Here is a 25,190-nt window from a genome sequence, read left to right as displayed (position 1 = left end):
TCCTCAAACCCGAGTGAGCCTGGACGCCTACTGCTAGCTCGGATTCCCCCAGTCCTGTCGCTACCCCTCCTCAAGGTCCCTCTAGGTCTCCACTACTTTCCACTCCCCAAATTCTTCCAGCCGCCAGCTACACTTTGGAGCCCCTGCCTTGGACTCCGAGAGCCAGTGCTGCCGCGAATTGGGGCGCCCTTCAGAGACGTCCTGGGATCCAGCCCCCCGACCCAGCGCCCCACTCAACCACCACCCACCGCAGGCTCTCCTGTTAGCAGCTCCCCCACGCCCCGTCTCAGGACCCTGCCGTCGCCTTCCCCTCGAACTCCCTGGGGGCTTTCCGGGCGCACTTCGGCATCCAAGAAGGGAGACCTCCCCACACCCCATCCCCGCTGCCTCTTCCCCTGCAAAGAAGAGCTGGTCAGTGGGCAGAGCGCCTGACCCAACCGAGCCACCCGGACTGGCCTTCTGCTGGGCGGGGGCGGCGAAGGAGCCGCGCCTCGCTGGGCTCCGGGGCGCGCTCCGCTTTGCCCGCCTGGAGCAGCCCAGCGAGGGAACCCTGCACCAAAGCGCCGGAGCCGCAGCTCCCCGCCCGCGGAGGCCCCCCGCGCTCACCCCGACCCGGGGACGCCAGAGCCCCCGGCACCGCTGGAGCCCCTCGCAGCACGCCGGAGCGCCAGCGGCCCCGCACGCTCCTTTTCCGGCCCCCTCCAAGGAGGGGCGCGCGGGGGCCCCAGAAGCATCTCCCGCTCGCCCTCCCCCACCCCTTCCCCAGCCCGCCCACCCGACCCGCGCGGCGCGGCGGCGTTGCGCGCGGATTCGGGAAGGAAGCGCCGCGCGGTGTCCCCGGCGTCCTCAGTCCTGCCCCCCGAAGTGGAGATGCGCGAGTGGCAGGCGAGGGCGCGCAGCTCGTGAGACGCCGCGCCAGCCGGCACCATGCGCCTGCGGCCGCTGCCCCTCGTGGTGGTCCCCGGCTTGCTGCAGCTGGTGAGTGCCCGGCCCGCCGCGCGCCCCGCGCCCGGCGCGCCAGGGCGGCGTTTCGGCGGGAAAACCGCGCCGGTGGCCGACTCAGAAGCGGAGCCTGGGGCTGCTGGGGACCTGGGGCTGGGGGCGCGCGCAGCGGAAGGAGTTTGGGGCTTTGCTTTAGAGGTTGAAGCGGAAGAATCAGAAGTGGGATTCAAAGAGGACCCTGAAGCGGCTGAGGGGCTTTTGTTGGGTTGAGACTGGAGGACTGGAGTGAAAAGGGCAGAAAGTGGCAGGAAAGAAGGTGCAGAGAGAAGGAAGAGGTTTATTGAGAAGCGATCGAGGAGGGAAGGAAGGGAGAAGGCTAGACGGACGTGATGAGAATGGGCTGAAAGACCCTGAGTTTGAGAGGCTGGTGGTTTTTATTTTTCACGTGGTATTTTGCACGGATGCCCGCAAACACTTCTAAACCACGGCATCGTGCATCCTCGTTCTCAGGACCGATTAGTGGCTCCTTGGTGGGGAAAAACTTAGGCAAAAGACCGATTTGGGAGACAGATTGTATTTCTCTTCGTTTTCCAATCTGGCGCTGGGGACTAGGATGGGTTGTTGTGCCGACGGGGAGGCAGGATGTAACTTTCAAGTCCAATGCCACCCCGTCATCTCTAAGCATTCTGTTCCCAAAGACCTCTCCCGTCGGTTCTGGGCGGCTCGGGGGGAGCTGGGGAATAGGAAGGGAATTAGAAGGTGGCGCAGGGTCCGCCAGCCAGGCAACAGCTCCAGGGGTGACTCTCATCTCTCCTTGCTTGGAGGCTTGGCGCCAGGCTCTCCTCCTTCCGAATTACTTGTATGCTGTATGGATTGCTAGATAATTCTCTTTAAGAGAGAGCCCAAGTAAAATCTTCAAGAAAACAACTTTTAAAATAAAATTCTGTAAGGAGATTGCTGTGGCTCAGTCCACGTCTGAGATGGGTCTCTCCTGCTCTCTTGGCACTTAATACTGTGCTATTAAGAGGGCTTTCGCCAGAAGCCAGGGCTTCTTTGGTCCTCATACTCAAGACTTTGCCCAGTTGTTGAATCTGGGCTGTTAAAACAGGGGTAAGGAACACAAGCATGATGATCTGTTCTTCCCTTTCTTCCATCTTTTCTTCTTCTCCCTCTCTCCCACTTCCCCGAGGGAAAAATCAAGTAACTTATTAAAGTTTCTGTATGATACATATCATATTGTAGACGCAGAGATATTTGCAAGTTTAGGGATGGAAGGAACTCGAAAATCTCTTAGTGAATGGGGCGAGAACACCGAAAGGCCTGTTCATCCTTTGTACAACAGAGATGAGCTTCACCTGCGCAACATTAACTAAGAAATTCTTCAATGGCATCAAGAAGAAAATGTAGTGATGCTCCCACGTTGTCGTTGAATGAGCCAGCACATACTGGCTATATACAATATTGCATGTTAAAATATATTTTGCATTCCAGGCGTTAAGCGTGCCACGTATTTTTCACATTAGTCTTCAGTATCATTTGTTTTTTAAAATGCTTGATCTGGATGCCAATACAATATGATCTAACAAAGCACATTTGTATGGTATGTATTAAGTGAAACTATAAAAGCCTGGGGAAATCAGGTACTTAGGTTACTTAGGTAGGATCTTCAAGGATCTCTTAGTTCATTCATTTTTTTTTTTTCATTCATTTAACTTTGCATTCAGTGATCATCAACTGTGTATCTGTTCCACTGTATTAGACTGTTAAAGATGAGGGACCGTATTGGGGGATGTGTTGGGAAAAGTTCTCCTATCAGCTACTGTATGGGGAATGTTAGATTTCTTTTTTCCTCCACACCACCAGAGTCAATAGGGAATAAGAAATACATCTTGACAGGATTATATACCTTCCTTAAGAGCTAGATTCTAATATTACAGCATGGATTGATTGATTAGTTTTTAAGGAAATGTATGTCAAATTCTAATCCATTTTTGGATTGTAGTTGGGTTGTAATGTTTTTTTCCTGGAGCACTTTATCATGGTAAGTGCGGTGGGGAGCTGCAGCTGGGTGATAAGCACACATTCCTTCCACTGCCATCCTTTTGGACAATAAAAAGCTGTTTACATTCTCCACAATCTTATAGCTGTTTCCAGCCTTGTAACACAAGGGGGTTAGAATGTGAAAGGAAAACAGAATGGCTGAGCTGGGTAGATCTAAATGAAACACCCCGCAATCCCAACATTCACCCCACCCCAGCAAGTATCAAAAAAAAAAAAAAGTAATACATTGGCACTTTAAATGGCTTCTAATTTTACTCTACCTTTTCAGCTAATATTGAACTTCTTTGCTAAATCCCAGGAGCAAGTGGATCAAATGTTTGAAAACTAATTTTTTCACTTTCTAGGAACCAAATGGACTTAGTCCATCTGCCCTTGGTGGGAAGCAGAGGGAACAAGGCTGGATTATTGTTGGCAATGGATTTTACTTTTCCATTCCCACTGCCATCATAAAATGCTAAATATTTTTAAATGAGTAGTGGATTCATTTGGGGATATTGAAATTTTAATTTTAAGAAATTTGTCTGATTCATATGAAAATAGTCAGAGGGGGTTCAGCCCAAATAAGTCACTATGATGTAACACTGGTACAGATTTTACTTACTTGGGAGATATTTATAATTTTTAAGAAAACATTAAGCTGAATGGATAAATATTGCAGGTAAACTATGAAATATGTGTATCTGTGAACTGTCCTTGCCCAGTTTTCCTGGCCTGTGTTCAGGGTTTTGTTATGCCTAAAGTAAGATTACTAGGCATTTGCAGAATCTAAGTAGCAATCCCAAATGTATTATTTTCTTTGAAATTCTTATACAGCAACATATTCTTTATAAAAACATTAATAGCACATTATTTCTCATCTGCCATCGAATGAAGAGAATATTAGCATTTGGAGTTAACATTATAATAAAATGAGTGTTATTTTGTGACATGATACAAGGTAAAAACTTCGCCAGTTGACAACTTCTTGCAGATTTGCATGATTATTTGTAACTCATAATAAGTGTGATTTTTGCCTCTAAGTAAAATGCAGATTGTAAAAAAGATTAAATTTGAATTTAAATGGATGATTAACTTGAGTTTAAGATAAAATTTAGTGGTGATTTTAAAAATTAGTTTGTTATACATTTCAACTTGTTTTTCTGGGATACAATGATGAGTTTATCAAGTAAAATATAAATTAAAAAAGCGATGCAATTTAGCAAATTTTTAGAAACCTATAAAGTCAGAATACTTTGTGATGCAAAGTGTTACAGTTTTAAGTTCATCATTATACAGTATTATCCCGCATGAGCTTATTGAGGTTATTTTTGTTTATTTTAACAAATTGTTAATTCTAATAGTTATTAAGTGTGATAGTCATAACATATATTTATCCACAGCTCTGTATTTACAAGAAGTGATAATTCATGACTGTCTTCCATTCAGAAATCACAATTTCCCTCATATAGTTTTGATCAATAAACATCAAAACAGTGTTTCCTAGTGTAGGATCAATAATTGTCTGTTGCCTAGATGACAGTGCTGAGGAGAAAAAAATACCACCATATCATGGTTACAACTTAGAGTTGACTGGGCTTTAAAATGGACTCCTCATTTAAAGCATCATTATCTTAGACATTATTTAAAAATGAGAATTGGTATTAGACAATTAGACCCTGTGTTCCAGCCACTCACCTCCCAGTATAAATGGTGTTCCCTTGGCCTGTTCTAATTTTAAGATTATGTTGTGTCCTTCAGTGTTAAATGCTTTCCACATGGGAAACTGACTCCTCTTGGGAACTTAGTTTATAGCTCAATAGATTTCCAAATGGAAAAGAAAGGCATTGTTACTTTTCATTCTGTAGTTTTTTCCTTAATTTTCTTTTCATTGTTTCTGATTAGTGGTCAAAATGCTAAGTAAGGCACAAGGCTTTTTTGAAAAACCTTTTAGAGGTTTTACACTGTCAGCCTAAAATGTGTAGCTCTTGCAAACCTAGTGAATTAAGAAATGTTGATTTTCACAATACACGGCCCACCTTTTATCTATTAAAAAGCTAATCAATACATTGTGAATGATTTCATTATTTAGTAGTAAGCAATCAGAGATGAATATAAATGTGTCACAGGTCTGTGGCTTTGTAAAGGCTCCAGGGCTGTCTTTTACTGTTTGCATATTCTGTGGACTCTTTTACCTGAAGCTTTGCTGGGTAAGATTTGAAAAAAGAATTATAGCCACACACTCAAGTGCCTACAGTTAGGGCTGTGTCAGCGTTTCTGTAAAGAATCTCATTTCTATCTTAGCCATAAGCATTATTGCCGGTTAGAAGTTGGCATTTAATATCTTGATTTTGGAGTCAATTATATTAAAGCTGCTTTAAAAAATTGGTCCAAATGATTTTGAGCACTCATCCATGTGAGTTCATTCTCTAGATATTCTTATAGTATGTGTAATGATGATTTAACAAACTAGTTTCTATACTCTTCTTGGTTATAATTTAAATTGTACTATGTTTAAATTATTTTTCAATAGTCTCTTCCCAGTTAACCTATTTATTGAACCACTGTAAGATTTTGAAACACTGTTTCATCATACATAATTTTAATTGTGCCCAATTCAGATGCCTTAGTCCTTGTTTACTAACAATTGTATGTCTTTATTTGCTAACAATCTATTTGAATATTTTATTACTTGTCATATGACCAGTGGTGTTGATGACAACTCCAAAGTTATGTTCAATAGAAAAGGATATAAAGCAATTTACAGTATAGATTTTCATATTATAGAAAGAATTCTAAGATAGGATTGACTGAAAACTTCCAATTGATGTTATTTTTAATTTATGAAAATCTAGATGAAAATCTTCAAATAACTGCTTCGTTTGTTATGCTGTAAGATTAGTAGGTAACAAAGAATTCTTTTCCTTTATACAACTACCATTAAAAATGAATACTTCACTATTTAGACCCAAAAGCTTTCTCCTAGCCAGATCATTCAAGAAATTAAAACAGTTGTCTTTAAAATTATCATTCCTGTAAATTTTGCTTTTCTTAGATTTATGGACCTACAGTAAGAAAAGTGGGAGATTTTATAAATTTAAACTGCAGTAATAATGCTGCTTTAGATTTGCATGTACTTACCTGTTTTCATTATTTCTTCTTTCACACAGTTTCTTTCACACAGTTTATCAATTCTGTTCTCCCAATAAATTTGCAAGAATGACATATTAAATGTTTCCATTTGTGTATTGGAAAGAACAATGCAAAGATTTGAGTTTTATTTATAAATAAATTGCATTTTCAACAAATATTTACTGTTTTGTCCCTGACTTTACACTGCGACTGTAGCAGACATTGAGGACATAGCAGTAAACAAGATGGAACTGCTCTAAGGACATGTGTGTGTGTGTGTGTGTGTGTGTGTGTGTACATACATACACGCGTGTCTCTGTGTGTCTTGGGCTGGTCATTTAACAACTTCAAATCCCTCATCTGTACCATGACGTCATTAATGATAAAGGGAATGAAAAATGATTTCTAATATCTCTGTCCTTTTTTAATGTACGGTGTTTCTGGTTTTTCTTTTCATGAATTATGTACATCTTTAGTTACTGTACAGTTTAAAGTACGTCTTACCTACAAACATAATAGCTCTAAGTATGTTTTACATGAAGTTTGTGCTATTAACCTTATCACAAATGACACACATATTTAGAGATTTAAAATGCTGTAAGACTAATTAATGTATCTTCTTATGGAAAAGGAAAATTTAGTGAAACTAGGCAAAGGGAATTAATGAATACGTATTTAACACATATAATCAGCAAAATCAATAAAATTTAAGTTAAAATGGTGCAAAAAGGGCTTTTCCCTGTCTATACCATTTTTAAATTGTGAACTATTAACATCTACTCATTCCTTTAATTTAAATAAAAAGTAAATTGGCTGTCAGGTAAATTCTAATTATTAAGATAAGCAACATTGCAGTTTAATACTGTACTTCAGAAAACTAATGTGTGACTTTTGTAGTCTCAGTAGAATCTAACCTATTTGAAGCAGGAATACTTTTAACTAACTACAAAGGTCTCAAGAGTTCTAATGTAAATGGTATGAAATTTTAAAAAAGAAAACCAACAATGAATTGGTATGTGAGAACTGTCAAAGGTGGAAGAAACTGTTAATGGTTTTAGCATCAGAGGAAAAAGCAACTGACCCAAACTGACAAGTCCTGGAGTTCAGTCCCAGCTACATTTCAAACAACATAAATGTCTTAAAAAAAAACCTTGACTTTGCAATAGTGCTGTTTTGGGCCAAATAAAGGGATTCTCAGGTCATAAAAACACTTAAGTAAATCTCTTTATTCACAAATATGCAAAATTGTGATTTTCAAGCATTGCCATATATATTGACAATTTTTAAATCTCACTGTTTTTACCTTAAATTATATGGTAGGTATATTTATGCACTCAAAACAGTAACTTAGGAAATAGTTTAGGTTACATGAAAGAAGAGACCACATGTGTAGTTTATATGGTCATGAAAAGCCTATGATCTGCATGATATTTTGAATGGATAATGTATATAGTAAGAGAATAGGGACTCAAAAGAACCATTTAACAATTTGCAGCAATGAAGGCAATCATTTTTTATTAATAAAGTTGTGCATTTTGATAACCCCAACAAAAGACAGCTAGGATCAGTATAAGAATCACATGGCTACAAAAACAAAAAGGGAGGTGAAATTTTCAAAGGTGTGCTTTCCACAGTCATGGATTCACCTCCCCCCGTGTTGATGATTCCCAAATCTGCACCTCAGTTCCTACCCTACTGCTCAGGCTCCCAGGTCTTCTCTCCATAGCTTAGTGTTCTTTGATTCGGACGTTTTACTGCCAACTCACACTCCACACATCCACAGCCACACACACCTTTCCTGAACAAGTACCTCCCAACTTTCATGGATTCAGATCTTGAAGACCCTATTTCTTCCCCCATTTTAATATCTGGTATCTTTGTGCTGAAACAAGTGACTTGGTATAAATCATTATATGGTTTACAAGATTCTTTCGTGTGTGTGGTCTCATGGTTCATCTTCACATCAGCTCGGAGGGTAAACAGAGCAATAGTTACTGCATCCATTTTAAAGATGCAGAAACAAAGGCATGGAAGGTTTCCAGACTCACAAAAGGCGCAACTTGAATTGTCTGCCCGGTCCAGCCCTGAGGCCAAGGCAGCAGCTGTCTCTAGCAGAAGGTTGTGATATCCTTCAGAGACACCAGGAGTGATAAGGCTTGAGGGACGTTTCTGAGACATTCTTTTCTCCTCAGTGACCACGCTGAGGCAGAAACCTCAACTCATTCATTTTAGGAATGTTTTAAACAAATTTGTCATGAAGTCAAACAAGTTGAACAGAATAAACAGATTCTTAGAGCCTGTCCCTTAACTGGGAGTTCTGTTTAGACTTTAGCTTCAGAATCGAGTTGCCAGGCGCTCCAGCTTTTGCAGCATTAAGGCTAAGTGAATGGCTGAGTCGTGTGGCTCTAGTCAGGGTCAGCAGAGGGTTTGTGAGTTCCTCTAATTCCTCAAGATCTCAACCTATCTCACTTCAGGTGGAAAAGGTGAACAAGAAGAGAGAAAAAGGCCTTAACTTCTATGAAGAGCTACTTAATCTTGGTTTTTTAATAGACAGATAGAATTATGAGAAGGAACCAGTGGGGCAGGAGGGCATCTAGTTGGTTCTGACACTCATGTGGAACTTGTGAGCATTCACGGAAAATTTTGCTTTACAAGTTGCATTCTTGCTCTTGCCCTCTCTCCCTTTCTTACTTTTTATGAAAATGCATGTTTTATTATGGGCTTACCAGGTGGCCCTAGAGGTAAAGAATCTGCCTGCCAATGCAGGAGACATAGGAGATGTAGGAACCACGAGTTTGATCCCTGGATTGGGAAGATCCCATGGAGTAGGAAGTGGCAACCTTTTCCAGGCAATTCTTGACTGAAAAATTCCATGGACAGAAGAACGAGGTGGGCTACAGTCCATGGGGCCACAAAGAGTCAGACACAGCTGAGCTTGCACGCACGCATATTTTATTATAGAAATAGTATACCATAGTGGATGTTGTTGGCTCTCCATCCAGATCCCTTTAGATCCCTTTTTACCATCCCTTTTTATGTATTTCTGTACACCCTGCCGTTTTTTGGCTTCCCTTCTAACACTGGGCACTTGTAACTCTCCTTCAGAGGATTCCCCCTTGCCAGAAAATACTCAGAGTCAGACTCTGGTTCCATTCCTTCTGGGGCAGCTCTTGACAAATCACTGACGGGTGCCAGAGCATGAAAGGCTCAGTTCCGTTGCTCACAGGTTTAAGGAATACACCCTGGAGTGTGGCAAAGCTCCCTCAGGCAACGGGAACCTCGCCTGAGATAACACAGCACGTGTCCACAGCTTCCTCTTGTTCACTGGCCCGCTGCCCACTCCCCGACAAGACTCCTTTGCATGCTCTTCACTATAAATCACTTGCATTCATTCTTTTCTTGGTGTCTGTTTCTGTGGAACACAACCGAAGGTGTCTGTTTAACTTTTTTTCAATATTCAGAAATAGTTAAAGCAGCTATTCTCACCTCTGCCTGCTAACCAAGAGATAATCACTATTACTAGTTTAATGTGTCTCTTTCCAGAAATTATGGCTGTGTATGCTTTCATCATAACTATATCAACATAACATAATGTCTTGAAAAGTGTTTTTACTACAGTAATATATTATGACCATTTTTATACAATGTAGAGCAGCTTAATATTTTGAAGATTTTTAGTATTTATTGGAATTGATGTGCCATAATGTATTGAATCAGCCCCTTGTTATTAATAATTTGGGGCTTGATTATGTTGATGGTCTAATATGTTGATTGCCTTGAATTTCTTCAGTACATTTGTGAGTATGTTTATAAAATGAATTCCTAGAATCAAAAATACTGGTTCAAGGCTAGGACTGTACAATATGAATTTTTTTCTAAACCTTGCTTTTAAAATTTTTTTTTAAAATTTTTACAACGTAATGTTGGTTTCTGCCATGCAGCAATGCAAATCAGCCATAATTATACATGCATCCTGTCCCTCCAACCCTCAGGTCATCACAGAGCACCAGACTGGGCTCCCTTGCTACAGAGCAACTTCTCACCAGCTATCCATCTTACACCTGATAGTGTGTATATGTTGATGCTACTTTCTCCATTCGTCTCACTCTCTCCCTCCCCGATTGTGCCCACAAGTCTGTTCTCTGCCTCTGTATCTCCATTCCTTCCCTATAGATAGATTCATTGATACCATTTTTCTAGATTCCATATATACATGTTAATGTAGTATATTTGTTTTTCTCTTTCTGACTTACTTCACTCTGTATAACAGGTTCTAGGTTCATCCACCTCACTAGAAAATATAAATTTAGTATACTGACTATACCAAAATATGGTACCATTCACAATGGATATGCATACCTATATCCCTATCTAGTTGATGGTATACTTTTTTAACTTTCTCAATCTATTAGAGGAAAACACCTCATTATTTTTAAAATGTATTATATATTAAGAAGGTGAGGTGTGTTCTTATATTTAATAACCCTTTGAATTTATCTTGTGATTTTTTCTTTTTAAATAATTTCCCATTTCTTGATTTTCTTTTAATAGCTTTTAAATTTTATAGTTCTTTTTTATATTGCTCTTGCACAATTGTTGTTTATCATTCCTGGATATTTTATATATTATGGAGTTGTTGTGACTACCATTTCTAGGCCTGACATTTTAAAATTGTTTTTTGCTGAAATTTAAAGAAAGCTATTTATTTTAGTGTATCAGTTCTATTTCTGAACTGGATTATTAGTTTTAATCATTTTTAATTCTATTCTCTTGAATTTTATGTATAGGTAATTAAATTACCTGTAAACAATCTTATATTTGGCTCTGTCTAATTAAACATTTATGCCTCTTAAATTAAAATTTATTCCTATAGTGTACTGGGTAGAACCTTCAGAATATTGTTAATACTGTGAAAGTGAATATTTTTTCATATTTCCAATTTTAGTGTAGATTTTACTAAATAATGTTCGCTTTAGTTGCTAATAAATAACCTATGCAAATTAAGAATATACTTTTATATTTCCTATATATTAAAATAAATTTATGTTGATCATAGAGATTGAGTTCATATTCATTTTTAACATCCCTCAAAATGATGATAGATTTTGAAAGTGTTAACCTGTTTATGTTTCTTATTTATGAATTGGTTTCCTAATACTAAACTTTTTAAACAAAGTTAAATGATGTGTATTTTTATATACTGTGTTTTATGTTGTTAGTATTTTATTTAGGACTGTGATGTCGTATTCATAAGTAAAATATAGCAAAAGTGAAACATGTCAGGTTCTGCATCAGGCTTATTCTAGGATCATAATTAGAAAGACTTCTATTTTTTTCCCCTCAGTTGTGGGAGAAGTTAAAATAGTTGAGAATTGGAAGGCTTAGAAGGCTGTTGGGTTTTAACCCATTTGAACCTTTTTGTTTTAGGAGAGGAGATCTTTTAAAAATACATCATTTCCTTTATGGCTACTTATCCATTCAGGTTTTTTCTTCAACCTTTATATGAATCTCTTTTATTAATTTTTAAAGAAAATCATGCATTTTATGTATCTTCACATCTACTTAGCATAAAATTACAATACTGTCACCTTAATTTTTAAGAATTTGCTCCATACCTGTGCTTTATGCTATATTTTCCCCCAAGTTTGTGTTAGTTGTTTTGGTACAGTAGTAGCTAAGGAACTGCCTTATTTTCTTTCTAAGTCTACTGCTGTAAATAGAAGCTTCCTGTGGCCGATTCCATAGCTAATTTACTAAGTGATCTAAGCTGAATGAAGCCTGGAGTTAAGAGGTGAGGTTCAGGACCTCAGCTCTCTTTCTGCTTTAGTGGAGGACATGCCTCCTCCAGTAGCCGCCCTGCACCTGCTTGCACTCCCAACTCTGCCTGCACTACTTTTGGTGGTGGGAAGAGGGGACCTTGTTGGGGATGCAGGGGTAACCCTCTGCTCAGCGGCTGTTCTCTTTTGCCTCTGTTTGGTTCCTGGCTGCTCAGCACTCTTGGCTTTTCCATCATTCTGATTCACTCTTCTTTACATCTTCCAGAGAGTCTAACATTTTGTGGACCCTTAGCATTATTTCCTCTTTGTCACACCATTAAGTATTCATTCTTGTTTTTGCATTCCTAGTTTATTTCATTGGAAATCTGGGAGGGAGACAAGGAGAATACATTCACTCAGCTTTCCTCATTGCAACTCGAAATCTTTTAGTCATTTTTGGCTCATCTTTCTTCATCCCCTATAATATCCATTCAGTCACAAAATCCTGTGAAATTTCCTTCCAAATCCATCTATAAACTGTCTCTTTCTCTCCACCTGCTGCCATTTCATCACTGCAGCAGCCTCCTAGCTGGTCTATTTTATTCCACCATGAGCCCTCTAAATGCTTTCCACATGTCACAGATCATCTTTCTTAAATTCTCCTTTGATTTATTATGCCACTCCACTATTAAGGATGAGACTGTGATTCCCTCTTCCTTAACACATTGAGTCTAAATTTCTCTTTCTGGTTTTCCAGCCTTAAATCTCTCATCCTGTATTCTTCCCATCCTCTTAACTGCAGCCAGGTCTGTATCATACTCCATGAATACTTTGTCAGGCTGACTTGGATTCCAGGGCTTTTTCTGGTGGCTTGGACAAAAGAATGCATATGCTCAGTTTCAGTGGGTTTTTTTTTTCCCAAAAATAATGGTAATTATAGCTATTTCTTAGCATTACGATGATCACGCTTCCCTCATAGCTCAGTTGGTAAACAATCTGCCTGCAATGCAGGATACCCAGGTTCGATTCCTGGGTTCGGAAAATACCCTGGAGAAGGAAATGGCAACCCACTCCACTATTCTTGTTTGGAGAATCCCATGGACAGAGGAGCCTGGCAGGCGACAGTCCACGGGATTGCAAGAGCCAGACACAACTTAGCAACTAAACCATCACCGTGATGATTATATACAAAAATATGAAATGCCTATTACCTAACATTAGCTTAACAAAGATCAGTTTTCCTTTCTACCTTCAACAGCTTAGCTTCTATGTGTGCAAGCTACAGAAACTGACTTTGGCAAACTTAGGCAGAGAAAAAATTCATGACAACAGAGTAGCTCACAGGAAAGGTTGGAGAATCAGGCTTGTCCAGAGCGAAGTTAAGGGTCTAAGTTTCAGCAAAGTGTCAGTTAGCCAAGATGATGAATAAATGTCAGTCTTTTTCTTCTTCAGTTTTTGTTTGCTTCATTTAAGATGTCATGTTCTGGTTGAGAGAGCCTCAATGGCTTGGGTCACATAACTTGGGAAGTTTGGGACCCTTTGATGAACAGTTCCACACAGTCTAGGGAATCAACACTGTATGCTCCTGTTAAAGTACTTGTGATCAGAACACCCACATAGGAAGGGTTCAGTTAGAGAAAGAGACCCAAGCACCCACAGAGAAGACCCATTCCAATTCTTCATATTAATCATGTTCTTCACTCATAAATAGATAGGGACAGTAAGATCACCAGACATTTAAGCAAAATCTTTAGCAAAATAGAAAGACAGAAACTAGTAGGACCTATTCAAGAAGAAACAAGTAACACAGGGGACAGATTTCAATTTTAAATTTTCCTAGTTATGATTCTCAGAGAGTCAAGGGGATATAGAATCCTGAAAATAAGAGCTTTTCATATTTCATATTTCCATAGCTTTCTGCTATGCAGAAAAGATCAAGTGGATAATCAGAAGGAATTCTTCGAATGAAGTATATAACTGATAAATGGTTAGGAAGAACAGGGCCAGAGTATGTGCTGGCAAACTATAAGGTGAAGTCAAGGGAACCTGCCGTGGCAGAACCAAAAGACCAACACAGCAAATATGGAAGAACAGTGACAAGACGTAGAGAATAAACCCAGAAAATCCTTCGAGGAGCCCCAGAAACATGTAATGGAGGCCCTGAGGAAGGGAACACTGTCAAAGGAATGGTGTTGAATGGAAATTCCTGAACTCGAAAGGAGAAAGTAGAAAACCCTAAGAGCTTTCAGAGGTGACTCACAAAGCAAACACATCTCATTAACCACACTGGATGTTAGAAACAATGGAATAATGCCTTCAAATTTCTGAATGTTTTAAAGAATATTGAACCAAGTCAAATTATCAGTCAAACATGGAAGGAAAAGGGAGGAAAAAAAGAAAATCAGAGAAAATAAACACTGACACTTGGAGCATGCAAGCGTTTCAGGAAAGTTCTCACTCACTCCGTAGGGAATAATCCTTGAAGAGGTACATCAGAAAAGGAAGAAAGAATGTAACACAAGGGGATGATGGGTAGCATGGTTTCTAAGAGTGACTCAGAAGATGTGAAGGAAGCTAGACACGGGTCTGTTAGCCTCTCACCCGGGGACGATGTGGGTTCTATTTTCTTCTCTGTGGTCCCAACACACTGTGTCTCTACTAGGGATTTCATTTAAGCCATTTCACTTTTATAAACACTGTTTATTCATCTGCTGTCTTTGAAATGGATTTGTACACAAAGCATGAGTGATTTAAGTACAGTTTAAGAATGGAATGTAACTATAATAAATATTAATGAACTAAAATAATAAAATATTGGAAGTAAAGGGAATACAAGAGCTGAAGCTATGTGAGCATACCAGTTTCCTTGTTTTTCATAAGAATTTAAGCTGTCTAATGTTAATATATTAAGAAATAGACTTAAGAATAATAACACAACCAGCCAAAACCAAGAATTGGAGAGAGATGAACATAGTCATCACCCTTCATAAAAAGAAATCAGTAATATTGTTTAATCTGAAACATAGTAGTGAAAAAAATCAAAATTAAAAAATCTTCATGGGGAAAAAAAAGATACAGACTTGAAGCCTTAAAAGCTACCAAATAATAGAATTAAAAATGACACAACCAGCAAAAATTCAGCATGTAAATTTATTTACTGTGTACTCTAATTTCTATCATCTAAATAGATTAGAAAACATAATATTAACATGGAGAAACTTCCCTGGTGGTCCAGTCATTCCTAGTGCAGGGGGCCTGCATTTGATTCCTGGTCAGGGAACTAGATCCCACATGCCCCAAGTAAGACCCAGCACAGTCAAATAAATAAATACGTTTTTAAAATATGGAAAAGGCATTTGACTTTAATATGTGATTTGTGTATTTGTGTACTTCTGTAGTGCTTTTGGCAAATGTTATTCATGTGTGAATTTCAAAATAAAGGAGGTCTGTTCACTGGAGGTTACTGCCAACGTTTTAAAGATGTGCTCAGGGCATGGCTGTGAGTGTGCCTTCCCTAGGAGATGATGGTTATGTTTATGTTGTAGATTGCAGTGATGATTTGTTCACAGATATGTACTTATCTCCAAACTCATCAAGTTGTATACATTAAATAGCTTTTTCTATGTCTATCATTCCTCAAAAAAGTGGTTTTTTAAAAAAAGAGATAAGCAGAGGTGATCTGTTGGGTCATCCCTTAGAGGCTTTTTTAACCATAGCACTGTTGACATTTGGGCCAAACAATTACTTGTGTGGGAGGGTAGGGGTGAGAGAAGGCCGCCCTGTGTACTGTAGAATGTTCAGCAACATCCTTGTCCTCTACCCTCTTAGACGCCTGTAGCACACTTTCCCAATTGTGACAACACAAAACGTCTCTAGATGTTGACAGACGTTCCCTGAGAAGCAAACATACCCCAACTGAGAACCACAAGTGAAGGGGGTTCCTGGCTTGAGAAGCTGCACAGGTGAGCTCTTTGGCCTCTTCCAATTAAATATGTAAAAGACACTTGCTCCTTAGGAGAAAAGCTGTGACAAACCTAGACAGCATATTAAAAAGCAGAGACATCACCTTGCCGACAAAGGTTTGCATAGTCAAAGCTATGGTTTTTCCATTATTCATGTGCACATGTGAGAGTTGGACCATAAAGAAGGCTGAGCACCAAAGATGCTTTCAAACTGCGGTGCTGGAGAAGACTCTTGAGAGTCCCTTGGACTGCAAGGAGATCATGCTAGTCAATCCTAAAGGAAATCAATCCTGAATATTCATTGGAAGGACTAATCCTGAAGCTCCAATACTTTGGCCACCTGAGGTGAAGAGCCAACTCATGGGAAAAGACTCTGATGCTGGGAAAGAAGGCAACAGGAGAAGAGGACGGTAGAGGATGAGATGGTTGGATGGCATCACTGACTCAATGGACCTGAATTTGAGCAAACCAGAAGGTAGTGGAGGACAGAGGAGCCTGGCAGGCCACAGTCCATGGGGTTGCAAAGAGTCAAGACACCACTGAGTGACTGAACAACAAATTAAATACTTTGAACTATTGGGAAGGGATCAGCATTTTGCAAAGACCTAGTTTATTTCTTAATACTTCTTTCCATCTCAGGCAAGTTTCCTTCAGTTCAGTTTAATTCAGTCAATGTATTTGAATGCCAATTCCACCAAGCACTATGCCTGGTGCATGCATCTCTATTTGACAAATTTTCCTTTTTGAGGGACATGACTGATGAGTGATCCCGCTGATACCCTCTCCTGGACTTCCCTCCAATAGTTCACACATTTCATTTTACGTCAGGTACACATCTTTACTAGTTGTTAGGGCTGTCTCTGAGAGTTTTAGTAAAGCTTTCAAATTTCTGTATTTTAAAATGCAATAATGAGAAAACATTACTTTGTAGAAGACGGCAAATAAAACTGAAAATGATAATCATGAATAATGGTTAGTAAAAATGGGAACTAAATCACTCTTGATGTTCATATTTGTTACAATTAAAATATAGTGGGATTACAATCTTCAAAGAATTTATCACAAATCCAGATTGCACTATGGATATCACAAAAGGATATCTGCACTTTTGAATGGGAAATTTGATACAGTTTTTGAGATTTTAATAAGTAGCCTAAAACTATGCAGTTCAACTCTTAGGGGACTAGAATGCATTTCCTTTTTATTGAAAATTGGGGATTTTCAAGTCTACCAATGTAAAATGGGAGTTTCTCTATTTTTTATAAATGGTATATGAATCACTGTCTTCTCCATCACATGCATTTTTAATTAAGTTTCCCCTTTTAGGCAATTCTCATTTTGTAAAAAATTGTATCTATAAAGGTACTATAAAACTTGCGTATTCTCCCCCAGAGATAAACATAGTAATAAAAAAGAAAACAGAACCCCAGCTGCTGTTAAAATTTGAAATAGAGTATATTTTCATGAAATTAAAGCTATATGTAAATAATGACCTTACTTATTGGAATAAAATCTGAGAACCCCAGTGGACTGCATCTGGGCTGCATGGGTGTATGAAGGAATTTATCCCTTTATGTCTGTGGGAGATGGGTCTCTGCCTTGGCTCCTGTAGATTTCAGAGTGGATGTGTTATGGATCCCCAGGGCCAGAGCCCTGCATTCTAGCCCCTCCCTTTATACATATACATGCACACAGATGACTCTCTCCCACTACATTAAAAGTAGTACCTTTTCATTTGCAAGAGGCTGTCTCATCTCTACCTTGAGAGTTACAGACCTGTATTATTCTTCTGTCACTCTGTACAAATGCCTAAATAAGACATTATTTCCTAATATACTCTGAGCTTCCATCAAAGATTAATGTAGGCTGTGGCCATAGAAACACATTTTCTTGATGACACATATTCAGGCTTTCCAGGTGGCACAGTGGTAAAGAATCTTCCTGCCAATGCAGGAACCTCAAAAGACACGGGTTCAGTCCCTGGGTCAAGATGATCCCCTGGAGTAGGAAATGGCAACCTGCTCCAATATTCTTACCTGAAAAATTCCATGGACAGAGGAGACTGGGGGGCTGCAGTCCATGTGGTCACAAAGAGTCAGACACAATTAAGCATGCACGCGCACACACACACACACACATTCATATTTTCATTCATTCCTTCAATCAATAGTTAAAGTGTCTACTGTAGGCATGGCACTATGCTAATAAGCTTTTCCTTAGAATGTATTCCTAAGGACAGAAACCTGTTTTTCTGATAAAGTATCCTTATTTAGAGAATGGGAGTTTCAACTCAATATGTTTCCTTTTGCATTTTTTCTATCAGGAAGAACAGTGGTAATTTATAGCTCATTGCAACAAATACCTTTATTAAATCCAGTTTTCTTGATATTTTTTCTCTCCTGCTTTACAGTCCATGACTTTGTACAAATGGTTCTGTTTTATTAATATATGGCTTATATCATGCACCTTGGAAATGCTTTTTGGAAGTGTTTGGGCCCAAAATTTATTTGCCCAGATGTTCCATCATTGCTGTCCTCATGTGCCTGAAATTTGATGGAGTCATTTCAATTCTGTGGGTATGAATTTCCTCTAAAATTCTCCTTCTGAAAATTGAAGTGGATGGAGTCCGGGCTTCCCAAATGCTGGTTCATGGGCCGGCGGCAACAACCACAGCAAAAGAGCATTGTCAGGGCCTCCAACCATGTTACATCAGAGTCTCTGGGCTGGGGCCAAGGCGCCAGGTGATGCTGGGGCTCAGCCAGGCTTGGGAACCCCTAGAGTGGATGGGCTCTTAGATGTTCTTTGGCTTTATGAATTTATAATGCTGTTGGAACCTTGGCCCCTGGCGAGTGGAATGTAAGCCAGCCCCGAGGGAAAGAGCTGTGAATTATACCAACTACGCTACCAGTGACACAGGAGGGAGAATGCCTTAGGTCACCAGGGGTCACCTAGCTTTTCACATCTGCCCTCCAAAGATACCTCTGTGTTAAGGGCATCCTCTGGACTCCTGCGCACTGCACACACTTCTACTGTAGCATTTATCTCATGGCGTTGTAGCTGCAGGTACATATCTTTGGTTCTTTTTCTTTTTCACTTGTATTTTTACTTAGTTGCTTTTATTGGAGTATAATTGCTTTACAATGTTGTGTTAGCTTCTGCTGTACACCAAAATGTCTGCTATAAATATACATATACCCCCTCCCTATTGAGACTCCCTCCCACACCCCCTGATCCCACTGCTCATTCCAGAGCACTGAGCTAAGCTCTCTGTGCTATTCAGTAGCTTCCCACTAGCTATCTGTTTTACACACATAGTGTGTAAAACACACACATAGGTTTCACTTAATCCAAGTGAAATCTATGAGCATAGAGATATGTGGATGTCAATCTGTGTAATACCACAGACAACTACGTAGTAGGCATTCAGTAAGTGCTCAAATGAATGAATGAGTGAACCATTGAGAGAAATCACTCATTAAATGTCCCTGATAGGCTGTGCTTCCAAGTCAATGGAATACTACCCGTGATCGATTACAGGGAAGTTTAAGTAACAAATTAACTCTAAGCCCTCAGTCTGCTGATTCAGTCTCGCTGACCTCCTTCAAAGTGTACTTGAGGCCCCTTTGTTTTGGAGCTCTGGATTTATGTGGGGAAAGGCCCTTAACTTGTCTCGTTCTTAGCAGTATCGAAAGACTCCTTTGGGACAAAACTTCTACACCTAGGTTAACTGCTGCTAAGTCGCTTCAGTCGTGTCCGACTCTGTGCGACCCCATAGACAGCAGCCCACCAGGCTCCCCCGTCCCTGGGATTCTCCAGGCAAGAACACTGGAGTGGGTTGCCATTTCCTTCTCCAATGCATGAAAGTGAAAAGTGAAAATGAAGACACTCAGTCGTGTCCTACCCTCAGCAACCCCATGGACTGCAGCCTACCAGGCTCCTCCATCCATGGGATTTTCCAGGCAAGAGTACTGGAGTGGGGTGCCATTGCCTTCTCGCAACACCTAGGTTAAAGAGCCAAACTAAAATAGATTGTTATTTGCTCTGATTCTGTCAAGACTAAGTCTGTTTTCTTATATTAGGAAAAGAAAGGTTGTTCTCAGTAGCCAAGTAACTGGTTTGTTCCATTGCTTACCCTTTTAGAAAGAAATACAGGTAACCATAAAATTTGATGTTTATCCACAAATATCCATTTTGTAATGCTTTACAATCTCTTCCTATCATTATTGACTCATCATTATTGTTTCTAGTACAATATGCCATGTTCTTGTCCTTTTTAATATACCAATATTTATATAATTAGAGAAATAAGTAATATAGGAAAAACTGTTTCTAAAGTTTATGGTCAATCATTAGGTAGAAAAATACCTCGAATATAAGAATTTAAACATTCAACAATTTTAAATTTATGATCAAGATTTCTGGTCTGGTTTTTAATTCTGATATTTTAGTGCTTTTCTACACAAAGCGCCTTCTTTCTTTCTTTCTTTTTTTTTTTTTTGGTAAGGTCATAGGTTTAATTTGCCTACATTTATATACTAAGGGCTTTTTCTTAGTATAGCTCAATTTATTCTTTTCAAAGTGTAATCACTGCAGATCAGATTTTCATTTAGTGTTAATTAAGGTGATTATTTCATGATTGAGATTATTTTAAAAATTTCAAAGGCCAGCTATGGTTTTAACAGTCATCACTTTACTACCAAAAAGCACTGTAACTTTCTTAGAACAATGAGATATGTCCCACCTTCTATAAAAGTAGATAAATCCTAACATGATGGTACATGTAAGTGGGCATGGCCTGCCCTGAGGCACCAAGCGTGGCTCAGTAGGGAATGGCCCTTTTCTCATCATACTAAATAAGCATGTTTCCAACAGATAAGTAATGGCTCAGTGGCTAAAGAATCCACCTACAATGCAGGAGACACAGGAGACACAAGTTCGATCCCTGGGTCAGTAAGGTCCGCTGAAAGAGGGCATGGCAAGCCACTCCAGTATTCTTGCTTGGAAAATCCCATGGACAGGGGAGACTTGTGGGCTACAGTCCAAAGGGTCAGAAAGAATCAGACATGACTAAGTAACTAAGCATGCTTGCACACCAGCAGATAAGGGAGCAGATCTACTTTCAGCTGAAGGGTATTTCCTGTTCTAAGCAGGACACTGCCCAGAAGCCCCTGTGTGACAAAGGCATCCTCTGTTTATCCACAGAAACCCCATAGAGGCTGTCAGAAAAGGGACTTTTCATCCAGGAAAAGATTTTTCTTCTGAGTTCTGGACAATAAAAATATCAGAGTATAATGAGCCTTTCTTATATGCTGTAAACATTTGAGTTAGTAGACCAAAAATAGATAGAGTGAAGGCATGTGACCAAGTAATTAGGTGTGTTCCTTCTATATTTGGTTTTGCTCTGTCTTTGGATTTACATTGGGGCGATGTAGAACCAAAGCCTCTATATCCCAGTTGTTCCTAGCTGAAATGCCTACAATGGAAGAAGAGTTTTTTCTGTGTGCCTGCAGTGAGCAAAACCTGTCAGCTTCAAATGTTATTAATGAGAAATTTGAAGTGTTTATTAGGAATTCTGGGATGGCTGAGGCTTCTAGGTGAAGCATTAATGATGGGGAAAGTCATGCAAGTATTGGCGTGAAGTCTGGTTCCTTTGGTGCTGTGACGACTATAATAGCTCATGGACTCCTGTGATCTCAACTTGACCTTGTTGGTGACATAACAGAGTGTAGTTCAAGGTTCTCATCTCCAGATGTCAGAGGGAGGTTAGAGGGTATGCTGTTATAAAAGAAGCAGGAGTCGTGCCTTTGTCCTCACATATGCTCCCTTCTCCCATCTGATGTATCATATTCTCAGCTTTGAATCTGCTTAATATGCTTTCCAACAGAAATGCCTTCTAAGCTCTTTCTCTGGGAACCCATGTTGAGCTGGCTATTTCCCAGTTTTGTACATACCATCCTTCTCTAAGCTGGGAAAGAAAGTATGTTAGTTGCTCAGTCATGTCCGACTCTCTGCAGCCCCATGGACTGTAGCCTGCCAGGCTTCTCTGTCCATGGAATTCTCCAGGCAAGAATACCAGAGTAGGTAGCCATTCCCTTCTCCAGGGAATCTTCCCAGCCCAAGGACTGAACCCAAGTCTACTGCATTGCGGGCAGATTCTTTACCGTCTGAGTCACCAAACCCTCTTCAGTTTCAGTTGTGTCTGACCCTTATGCTACTCTGGATTAACAAACTTAATCTAGGATTTCCACGTTTGCCACACTATACTCTGAAACGTGATGACTTTTTGTACATTTAGCACTACTCCCATGACATCCTCTTTGAACACCTACAAGCACTTTTACATGGTTAGCTTCAGATGCCTGGCTTTTAATTTTCTAAATTTCAGAACTGCTGGGTTTCTCTTTAGCTGAATCCGCCAGCCTTTTTTTTTTTTTTTTATCTTCAGATGATACATACATTTGAATGTGCACGATAAAACGTACTTTGCTTCAGATAGGTACTTCAATCAGAATCTTTGAAAGTTAAATATTCTCATATCTGCAAGCGGCCGGAAAACCACTTTCCCAACTTTATTTTAGTGAACTTTGGGGGTGGAGGAAGATGTACTTGGGTACTAACGCCCCAGCCAGGATCCTCCTTTCTCAGCTTCAAATGGCACAGGAAACCCCTTTCAGATTTCCAACATACTCTCAGAATAGCACTCATTTCTGTTGCCACAGAACATGCTTCGGCTTCTTGCTAAAACCAACTGGAGGCACAGCAGATGTGTTAGTAAATCAGAGAAATTTCCAAACTATAAAGAAATACAGCCACCTAGCATTGACGATCTCTGATGCGTAAGTGTGACTGGCTGTGGGCTGTGACCCAACTATTGGCCAAGAAGCTGGGTGTCAAGGTTGCCCCCATTGCTGCAGCAATTATCAGCCACAGGGGATTGGTGAGGTCAGGGTATACAGATCAGAGAGGATATTTGACAGAGGGATTAGCTATGGGCAGCCAGAGAACATTTAGAGACAACTCTGGTGAAGTTATACATTGAAGTTCAGCAGAGCCCAGGCAGGGAAGACTAGAATGGCCCAGATCATCTCTTGTGGAGGGGAGGGTTGAGGCAGATGGCAGGAATAGGTCTGGCACAAGGTCAAAAGCTTTGGACCTTTATGGATCTCAGAGCTTCAGGTAGAGCTGGCTCCAGCATCCTGAAAGTCCCTTCAGAACAGATATTTCCCTGGTCCTGATATTAATCAGTTGGACACTTGAATGTGCAGAGCCTGATTTAGTCAGGTGGCCACTCTCGCTATGGATATTTGTTTGGCAAAGGTAGTCAGGCCTTTGTCCAGAGGATGGTTTCTGTAAAGAATTGAAATTATTGTTCTCCTACCAGCGTTTTGTTTCAGAAGGTCCATGTTGGCCTGACTGAGAGCTCTGCCAGCCTGCCCACTCAACCCATGACTCTGCTATGTCAACCTGAGAAAGTGGTTCTCAACGTTGAGTTTGCAGCCGCCTGGGAAGACTGCTAAAAATGCACAGACTTGAGCTGATAATCAGGAGGTAGATACCTGGTAGATATATGCTTAGTTGTTGAAGGTGGGACCTGGGAACCTGAATTTTAAGCAGCATCTTACATGGCATCCAAGACAGATTTTAGAGGCAATTTGAGAAACACTAGCCTCACGGAAACTGGTTCTACTTTGCTTTAGAAAATATTCCTCTAAGGGCATTGTGACTTTTAATGATGGACTGTTACCTAAGGATTCTGACAGCTGTTCTCTTCCAAAGCAGGGACCCTTCATGCAGTGGATAAGATGTGGTTCCCCATACTCTACATGTACCTTCTCAGGGTGTCACTGTTGATAAGCATGTTTCTAAGAGACCGCTCTTTCCACTTTAAAAGATTAGGCTGAGTGATCTTAAAGTTTAAACAAATGTTGAGTATGGAGGCAGACTCAGAACATGCAACAGGGTAGAAGGAGAATGGTTTGCAGATAAGTTTATTATTACCCTGTAGTGGTTGGGGGGCAGGTGGCCCACTTACCTTACTGCTGTGTCACTAAGATGTATAGATATTTAGTCAGTGTAGAGTTGGGTTTGTTAATTTTCCCAGTTGTCTTTGAGAATGAACAGATTATAGATGAGTTTTCACTTCTTGATTTAGAACAAGAAAGTTTCAGGTTATGAACATGAAGACTTTTTCAGAATAATTGTTAATTTAAACATGTTACAGAAGAATAGTGGCAAAGAGGTCTGTGGCAGACACCGTTGGCTGGGTTCATAGTCACCATCTACAACCTTTGTTCCTTGTAAACTTCCAGCACAGGGTGACTCGTGAGACCTAGGTATGGCCAATGGCATACGAGTAGAAATTTGCTGAGAGCTACTTCCAGGAAACGTGTGCCTTTTTGATTAAGGATAAATTTGGCTGGAATGCCCTTTGGCATTCTGCCCCTTTTCCACCTTCTACCTAGATTATAAACTTGTAGCCAAGGGATGCAGTAACCATCCTGTGAACATGAGGCAGCAAGCATGGGCAGAGGGCTACATCTTGAGAATAGCAAAGAGGAATAATGGAAAAGCCTGGGTTTCTTATGGCTTTGCCAAGCATCTGTACTAGCCCTAGCCTGCCTGTCTCAGGACATCTTTTTCTTGAATTTCTGCCTATTTAAACTACTGTGGTAATTAAGTTTTTAGCTAAAACCACATGCTTTCATAGTGGATATAAGATAATAATACATTTTGTGAAATATGTTACCTTAATAAAAATACCCATTATCAAAAATAGCTGTAAACCATTATGAATGGGACATGTTTGTTTTGAAAAGGAAGAAAGAAAATCCTTAAAACCCACACACCAAACTCTTACGGGGTTCAGGAGATACAAGAAGTTCCAAATGATGATTTTCCTCTCCTAGCATACATGGTCATAAATTGCTTTATAACTCAAGGTGGGAAGGGGGCAGGGCACAGAATGTCTCAGGACCTGAGATGATGACTCCTTTATCTTCTAAGTGTTTCCAGAGTAAACACTTCGTGACTTAAATGTACTGTGATTAAACCAGCTCTCATCCCGCCCCCCGCCCCCCACCCCCCCAATGGCAGACCAAGAACAAAATGTTTTGGAATCATTTTTGAGTGAACTTCTGGCTGTTGTTCTTGGTGAGGTTACAAAGCAAAGTCTGATGACTTGAGGATTCTCCCAACGTGGTAAACTATCAGGGAAATAGATCTCTCAGCCATGGTCTCTAATTGTGGGTCCTTCGATTTTGGGAACTGAAATGTGTACATGTAAGTGTATGACTTAACAAACATAACACATTTGATAAGGGAGGCAGGCACGTTTCAGCCAGAAGGCTTGTATGAGAGTCTG

At 40.1% G+C, this 25,190-nt stretch overlaps 1 protein-coding gene across 1 annotated transcript in view; it reads left to right on the top strand.

Moving 5' to 3' along the window:
• The first annotated feature begins 791 nt into the window (after window positions 1-791).
• The window catches only part of NXPH2 (neurexophilin 2), a 119,207-nt gene continuing 94,808 nt past the window's right edge, over window positions 792-25,190 (top strand). Inside the window, exon 1 of the mRNA XM_043488345.1 lies at window positions 792-978. Coding sequence (XP_043344280.1) covers window positions 928-978 — 51 coding nt within the window. The 5' untranslated portion in view covers window positions 792-927. The remainder of the gene's footprint in view (window positions 979-25,190) is intronic.

This window comes from Cervus canadensis, chromosome 15, assembly GCF_019320065.1.
Source record: "Cervus canadensis isolate Bull #8, Minnesota chromosome 15, ASM1932006v1, whole genome shotgun sequence".
NCBI lineage: Eukaryota > Metazoa > Chordata > Mammalia > Artiodactyla > Cervidae > Cervus > Cervus canadensis.
This window is presented reverse-complemented; position numbering and strand designations above follow the sequence as displayed.